This window comes from Crinia signifera, chromosome 3 (genome assembly GCF_055691185.1).
Source record: "Crinia signifera chromosome 3, ASM5569118v1, whole genome shotgun sequence".
NCBI lineage: Eukaryota > Metazoa > Chordata > Amphibia > Anura > Myobatrachidae > Crinia > Crinia signifera.
Genome location: NC_139219.1, coordinates 206,903,565 through 206,911,675, shown reverse-complemented (window position 1 = coordinate 206,911,675; position 8,111 = coordinate 206,903,565). Strand labels below are relative to the sequence as shown.

Sequence of the window (8,111 nt, the reverse complement as noted above, 5' to 3'; positions counted from 1 at the left end):
GTGCGTCACATCTGGGGGGAGAAGGTTGGCCAGTGTTGGCAATGGAACATTGAAATCAGCACAAATGATATACGCCACAAGGTAAAGTTTCAGAACTGTCATTTGTTTGTAACAATGACCATTGTCACCACTGACCACGCTGCTCCTTCCAAATGTGCAGTGCGTCACATCTGGGGGGAGAAGGTTGGCCAGTGTTGACAATGGTTCCTATGTTGCTGCATTGAAAAAAAAAACTTATAGATAATAAACAATAAAAACTTAAATAAGTGCAATTTCACAATAAAAATACCTATTCCTTCCTAAAGAGACCAGAGTCAAATCTGGATGGAGATGGATGTTACAAGTTATTACTGTGAAAACAATGTAATTTTAAACTTTTTATAATTCCTGTGAAATCTGAGTTTCATCGTCATCGTGTGTAGGTGCTGATAATGACAGATCGTTAGCTAACGATTCAGGTTGCACACAAGATGTTGTCGCATGATCTGGCTCTCTAACATTTGGAAACATGCCTGAATATCCTGTGTACATTTGGGAATAGGAATAGGTATTTTGTGTGGGAAATACACCCCCTTTCCTCTCGTTTACTGATGCTTTTCTTTGTTTTTCACTTATGTTTTTTTTGTGCGACTTTGCAATCATGTCCTCTGCAATTAACTTCAGAGAAGTAGCAATCAACCCTGTACTGGCAGAAGTTTGTCGATGGCACTCTAACATGATATTAAAGGTATTTGCTGATTGTGCATTAGCATCTGAAATTTTCATTAAACTGTGTGCGTGGCTAGTTGTATTGTCAACCAATTTGTTGATTGACACAGCTATAATATTCAGTATATCCTGAGTAGTTTTGTATTGGCTCTGGCGGTTTACATCAATCTGTTTTACTATGTCTATAAAACCTTTAAAAGTGTTTTCTAAGCTATCTAGTCTTTTGTTTAAAACTTTTTCAAAGTCAACATGTCTCCGCTGCATTTGATCTGCCAAAGCTCTGATATGCAGATATTCGGGTTCTTCTGATGTGTCGTTGTTTCCAAGCTGCCTTGCTTGAGATGCTGTAAGGATAGAGAAATTTTGAAGAACATTCAATTACTTGATTTTATTTGTAAATAATGAAGAGTGTAGTAGAAAACCAAAGATATTGCTGAAATATATTATTACTTACGTATAGGTGTTGATTCCGATTGTCGCACCTCCACATCTCCATCCTCAGACAAATTCTCAATTAAATCAGGCCTAAAAAAACGACCAATTCCGGAGGAAAGTCCTCCACTTGTCATAGGCATATCATCTGTAATTTAAAATTCCCATAAAATTTATTATAAACAAATAAATCACACTTTTCATGTAAGGAGTGCATAATATTTCCAAAAAAGTATTACTGTTTAATAAAATACATCCCTTGATTATAAACTGGTTTTATGCCGCAATACACAGCTATTTCTTAAAAAAAAACTAACCTTTTTCTTTTGGATTTACAGTACTCTCGCATTCCATCTGTTGAGAATTTCTCTCCCTTGAGGATCGGTTACCGGAATAATTATCTATGGAACTGCTGTTGAAACCCTCAAACGTTACGTCGGTTACATCAGATGATTCAAGGAAGCATGTGGGTATACTTTGCAATTCAGCCATACTACTGCCATCATTATCTTTCGAACGTTCAAGAACTCGATTGCTGGAATTATTGTGCCTTCTTTCCGCTTGCATTAAATGTTGACGCTCATCTAATGAAGGTAAAAATATTATTAATAACATTTCATTACATTTTGGTACATAGATTTTATGCTATTAAATTATTACCATTTTTACTAGACATATTTTTCTCATTGCTAATTCTGCTGCCTCTTTTCTTTCTAGGATTCTCCTCTTCCTCCTGAATGCCTCCTCGTCTAGAGTCAACACCTCCTTTCACTCCATAAATCATTATTGGGTTTAATCGTTTCTTGATTATTTCCTCCCAGGAAAGCCACTTTATTTTCATCTCCGGTCCGCCACCTGTACCTATCTCATGTCTTCTTTGCATACCCATTTTTTTTTTAGTTTGCCTGCGGCAGTCACTATACCTTTTGATACAATGTTTGGAATCTCTTTGAACACCTGATATAGAGGTGACTTTTTCGGCAATATTATTCCACATCTTTCTTTTCAATTTTGGAGCTGTAGTTGGTGCCCTTGGACCAAACAACATATCATAATATCTATCAACTGCCTCCACCAGAGCATAATTCTCGGACTCATTGAACCGTACGCCACGTTGAGCCTTTTTCAGATTTTCACCACCGGATCCTTCACCAGAAGAATGATGAGATGCTGAGTCATCAGAAAACCTTGCAACCTCATTTGTATCACTTTGCATGCTTTCTTGACTACGGATATTTGATCGCTGCCTATCATTGGGACGCTTCTTTTCTAGACTGTTTTGTGGCCGGCTGTGATGAACATTTTGTAAATGTTGCCTTTTGCTGTGGAACATCTGCAAACAGAATGAGAATTTACAATTTAAACATCATTACATTGCAAAATTGAAATCATCTTTGGTTGAAATAAAAATAAATACCTTCGAATGTCCACTTGTGGTGGCTTTTTGTTTATTGCGCGATGCTTCAACTTTCGCCCTCCAGATTCTAAATTCGGCACTTTGCTCCCAATCCTCCTCAAATCTTTCAAAATCTTCCTCCGTTGTAGAAATATCGGAACGATGTGGGCTTCTCAATGTAGGAGACTGTATAAAAAAGATGTAGTGTTATTGTTTTTAAACAAGCACATAATAAAAATTATTTGCCATGTTCAATTTGCCCTTAGTTTACCTATCTCTTTCAGGAATTTTTATTGTATGTCTAAATAAAAGGCATGTGTGCCAATGACATTCATTGATCACCCAGTTTAAGAAACCATAATGGTTATAGACCCAGCACCCACCCATGTTTTACCAAAGCACACCAAGCTGTAACCGCTACGTTTTGCCTTATAGAAGGCTGCTGTGTCTGTTCCAACTTCTCGAATAATGTGTTGTACTTGTGAGAGCCAAATACCATTTCTTCCAATAAATTATGGTTGGATATTAGGACAACATTTTAAGAAATTGGCGTGTTATAAAATCACCATAAACAAATAAATGGATGTTAGTATTGATGTACCGACACATGGTGATTTTTAAAATCGCATTGGGGCGTGGTGTGAGGGTTGTTGGGGTTGGAATATCATATAGGAGGGTTCACTCTGAGGTGGCAACAGTATGAGCCGCACACCCACAGGCCTTGTCCGTGACACTCGATGCAATGCATATTTACTGATCCAGACTATCATTACATATTGGTGATACTATATTCATAAACCCAAAATAATTTTAATTACCCGATGTCTTCCATTGCTTTTCTTTCTAGTTCCAACAAGGCTTGTCGTCTTCAAAGCCATCTCATCCAGTTCTTGATGCTCTGTATTTTTATGCACTGAATCTTCTGAAGAGGAATCCACTGGTGAAAAAAGACTTCTTTCTGTAGACATTCCTAATAAATACAAATGTCATGATTGAGCATGGTCGTTTCAATGTACAACAAAAGATCCCCATGTGCTAAACTTGAACAGTGAATACACCCAGTTGAATAACTTTATAACAGATGCCCATAGGCGGGGTGTGGATCATGTGTGAGAATGAAATTATATATGTACAGTCATAAAGTCGTCCCCACTAGTGCAACTTCCCTGGAAGGTCGACCTGACTTAGGTCTAAAAAGGACAAGGTCTTAATGAGTTATGTTGGAATTTGAATAGAGATCGACAGGTCATAAGATGAGCAGGGAATTTCCAGCACTTATGTGGGCACGACATATAACTGTAGAAATAAGGTCAGTCTGATTGATTACCGCTTCTATTAGAATGACTACTGTTTATGCCAGACTAATATACAGACACACCCGCATAGGCACACACAGCAACTCACACACATATAAAATCCACATATATAGAAACTGCAACATACTTCACATGTACACAAATAACAGGACGGACATATGCACATACACCCACAATTCATATATGGCATTAACAGACACAAATCCATGTATACACACAACAACATATGCACATACACCCACATCCATACACACAGCGTTATATGCACAAGAACCACCATCTATACACACTTCCACAAACATCACATGTATACACATGCAGTTGCTACAGATGCACATACACCCACAATTATAAACTGCAACTTTCAGGTACACAGACACATGTATGCACACAGCTACATGTGCCCATACATCCACATGTACTGTAGACCAACCTCTCTAAATACAGTGACATAATAGCCCTTACATACACACAAGCAACACATACATAAATAAACAAAGCAGCATCTACATAAACACACAATACACATACAAATCCTCACACACTGCGACTGCCCCCTCACACCTCTAAAAGAGCCATCTAGCTATTTCTTTATTCATAAGATAGTTGGAGGTGGTCAGCTGGATGGGCTTTATGGCTGCGAGGAAGACACAGGGGCTTTCTGCGTGTGACAGGAAGTCACGTCTCCTCCTGTGACTGAGCTGCTCCAGCAATGCTGCTATTCACTGCAGCGCTGCTCCATCACAAAGCATTCTGGCTGGCACGCAGGGGCTGGAGTTTAACAAATGCTGCTGGTCAGGCAGGGTGCACCCTTAAGACGTTCCCCAACAAGAAAGTGCAAAGCTTTGAAAAGTGGCCATGCTGACCCACCCCAACCGTGCACACTTCAAAGCTCATATAACAGTACAATTTGAATTTATCCCCTTAACAACCAAGCACTAAAAAGAACCAATTTGGAAATATGAAAGACATGCCACACACAAGGAGAGTATCGTTTAAAGGACATGCTAAAATCTCACTAACAACGGACAAAACTAAAAAGCCCTAACCTGTGGTTAAATTCAAGGACAACGCTGTCGAGCAGAAGGTTCCATTTTAAAGAAAATAAACAATAGAAACAGCGCAGCAATACTGTACAAAACAACTACTAAAATAAAGGATATTACTCACTCTGTTTGAAGACACGCGGTCCGAACGTGGAAGGGGGCTGCTGTGATCCACTGCACTACGGCCATTAGACACAACACTGTCGGCATCCCAAAATGGTGGATGCGTTGCGCAGCACGTTCTTTTTATACAATACGCGTAAGTTTCGCTTAGCGAAAAAGTCACGCCCATTTTTCGATACATTTCACTTTTTTCACTTCTTGCTGTCTCCGGAAAAAAAACCTTTGAATACCTCGAAAAAAAAAATAGCGAAAAAGGATTCTTGATGCGAAATAAACGAAAACATAATGTTAAACGTAAAATAGTTTTTTTCGGAGCACATTGAATACCCCCCTAAATGTGCTGAAACACTTTTGTTATTATTTAACCAGTTCAATACAGGTGATTACATCCATGGATTAAGAAGGAAGTTCTGGAACTGAGAATTTTATCCCTCCTGGAATGGTTTATGTTGGGAGGTAAGAATAAAGACAGTTGTTCTCAAACTCTGTCCTCAGGACCCCGAACTGTTAATTTTTTCCAGGCATCCTCACAGAAATGCAATTTAAATAGAGATGTGCACTGGCCATTTTTGGGTTTGGATCTTCTTCGGGTATTGGGTCTGGATGTGTTTTGCCAAAACCACTCTTCTGGGTTTTGGGTCTGGATTCTTTTGGAAAAAAAAAACCCATAAAAAAACGTAAAAATCGCAGAAAACCCATAAAAAACGCTAAAATCGCAGAATTTTTTTTTGCTCCTACACTATTAATAACCTCAATAACATTAATTTGCACTCATTTCGAGTCTATTCTGAACACCTCACAAAATTGTTTTTAGGCCAAAAGGTTTCACCGAGGTAGCTGGATGAAGCAACACAAGTAGGCGGCACAAACACATAGCCCGTCTAGGAGTGGTACTGCAGTAAGCAGACAGGATGGCAGGTTGAAAAAATAGGCCCCAAAGAGCACATAATGCAAAGAAAAAAAGGAGGTGCAAGATGGATTGTCCTTGGGCCATCCCACCAACCCTTATGTTGTATAAATAGGACATGACACTTTAGCAAACCAACCATTTCAGTGCCAGGGTCTGCCACATGACTGTGGCTGAAATGATTGGTTCGTTTTGGGCCCCCACAAAATAAGTTGGCAACTCTTCTGCACAAACTGGCTCTTCAGAGGCAAGATGTTATTCTCTTCCTTCTCCTCCACCGATTCCTTACCCCCTGCACAAAATTTTTGGCCGCCCCTTAGATACCCTGCGCAAGTTAGAGCCCCTTAGACACACTGCACCATTACATATACATATACACCATAATGCCCCTTAAACATTGTGCTATATACCATAATGCCCATTACACATTGTGCCACACATCGTAATGCCCATTACACATTGTGTCACATACGATAATTCCCATTACATTACATATTATACCACATAAGTGTGAATGGATTAAGGCTCTGGGGGTCCCGGGGTACTAAAACCAAGGGGGGGGGGTGTTATAGGTTTAGGCTGGGGGGGTAGGTTTAAGCACATAGAAGGGCGGTTTACATTTAGAATGTGGGGCAGGGGGGTTAGGTTTAGGTGGTAGGGTGTTAGTGGGGATGGTTAGGCTGTAGATGAAAGAGAGTTGGGGTGCGCACTGCGCATCTTTCGGGATGCTGGCATCGGAATGCTGCATGACGGTGGACCGTATACATGTATGCATCAGATATACATGTACAAACACAAAATACATGTATATCCGATACATACATGTGTGAGCATACACACCGTGTGTGTGTGTGTGTGTGTGTGTATGTATGTATGCAGGGGCGGATTGGCCCACCGGGAAACCGGGCCGTTTCCCGGTGGGCCAGCACATTTTAAAGTTGCAGCGGCCGCCCACCCTCCCTGGCTGGGCCGCGGCCCGCCGAACCGCCATCTCCGCGGTTACCGGCCGCAGCAAAGTACTGTAATCAAAGATGGCCGCGGCCGGCCTCAGCTGTGACCAATTTAAAAATGGCCGCGGGAGGGCTGGTGCGCATGTGCGGCCGCACGCAGCACCTCCCGCGGTGCTTTCAGCCCGATTCACAGAGCTGACAGCTTCGGCGGCTTCCTCCTCCTAGTGAGTTTTTTTTCACTGCTGTGCTGCTGGCTGACAGCAGGGGGAGCTAGCTGTGGATTCAGCGTGCAGCTCAGCTCCTCTCAGGCTGTACTCCATGTGGCCGGGGGATGCAGGAAGTTTCTTTAGAACCTGAAGCAAGCAGGGAAGGGGTGAGTGTTAAATGCCTTTGTTATTGGCTTTGTTACTATGCTGGCATTTGCTCTCCTGATATTGAGAGGGGAGTGTGTGTGTCTCTATGCTATATGTGTCAGTGTGTACATTATGTGTGTGTCTGTACATGCTGTATATGTGTGCTATGTTATGCTTTGTGTGTGTCAGTGTGTATATGCTGTGTCTATGCATGCCATGTGTATATGCTGTATGTATGTATGTATATGATATATGTAAGTAATGTGTGTATATGCTATGTGTGTTGATTGTATGTACTGTATGCTATGTATGCTTGGATGTATATGTTGCGTCATGTTTTTTATGCTAATGTGTGTGTGTGTGTTTGAAGTGTGTATATATGTGCTGTCTGTGTCTGTAGTGTGTAGTATGTGTGATGTTTTTGTAAGTATGCCATGTATGTATGTATGTACAGCATGTATGTACAGTATGTCTGTGTACAAAAGTGTGTGTGTAATGATGTACAGTACATACAATACATGCACAGAACTTCCCCCACCCAACAAAATTCTGCATTTGCCCCAGTTCGGAGGTGGCATTGAATAGACAGGCTCCGGCAGGGGCGGATTGGCCCAATGGAAAACTGGGCCATTTCCCACAACTCATTTGAAGGGGCACTTTGCCCAAATAAAAAATGGCCGCGGGAGGGCTGCTGCGCATGCGCGCGCTGCACCTCCCAGCGCCCGTTCCCCCTCCACCCGGCAGCTGAAGACTCGAGCAACAGCAGGTGAGCTGACTGTCAGCAGCAGCGTTAGAAGCAGGCAGACAGCAGCAGGTCTGAGGGTGGCCAAAGGAGGCATATGGCAGTGGCACTGCCAGAAATACGGCTCAGTGGAGCTGT

General features: G+C 41.6%; 1 protein-coding gene across 1 annotated transcript; it reads right to left on the bottom strand.

The window, feature by feature from the left end:
- Window positions 1–378: 378 nt before the first annotated feature.
- LOC146062957 (uncharacterized) lies at window positions 379–4,546 on the bottom strand. The gene is made up of 7 exons (XM_083174967.1): window positions 4,417–4,546; window positions 3,355–3,506; window positions 2,558–2,722; window positions 1,801–2,473; window positions 1,458–1,724; window positions 1,163–1,288; window positions 379–1,052 (listed from the first exon to the last, which is right to left on the bottom strand). The coding sequence occupies exons 2-7, from the start codon at window positions 3,502–3,504 to the stop codon at window positions 379–381; spliced, it is 2,055 nt and encodes a 684-aa protein (XP_083031093.1). The 5' UTR covers window positions 3,505–3,506; window positions 4,417–4,546.
- Between the last annotated feature and the right edge of the window lie 3,565 nt (window positions 4,547–8,111).

Coding starts and splice junctions, on each gene's coding strand:
- LOC146062957 (XM_083174967.1), bottom strand. CDS start 3,504: ATGTCTACAGAAAGAAGTCTTTTTTCACCAGTGGATTCCTCTTCAGAA. Junction 1,289..1,457: donor TGTAAATCCAAAAGAAAAAG/GTTAGTTTTTTT, acceptor TTTAAATTACAG/ATGATATGCCTATGACAAGT. Junction 1,053..1,162: donor ATCGGAATCAACACCTATAC/GTAAGTAATAAT, acceptor CTATCCTTACAG/CATCTCAAGCAAGGCAGCTT.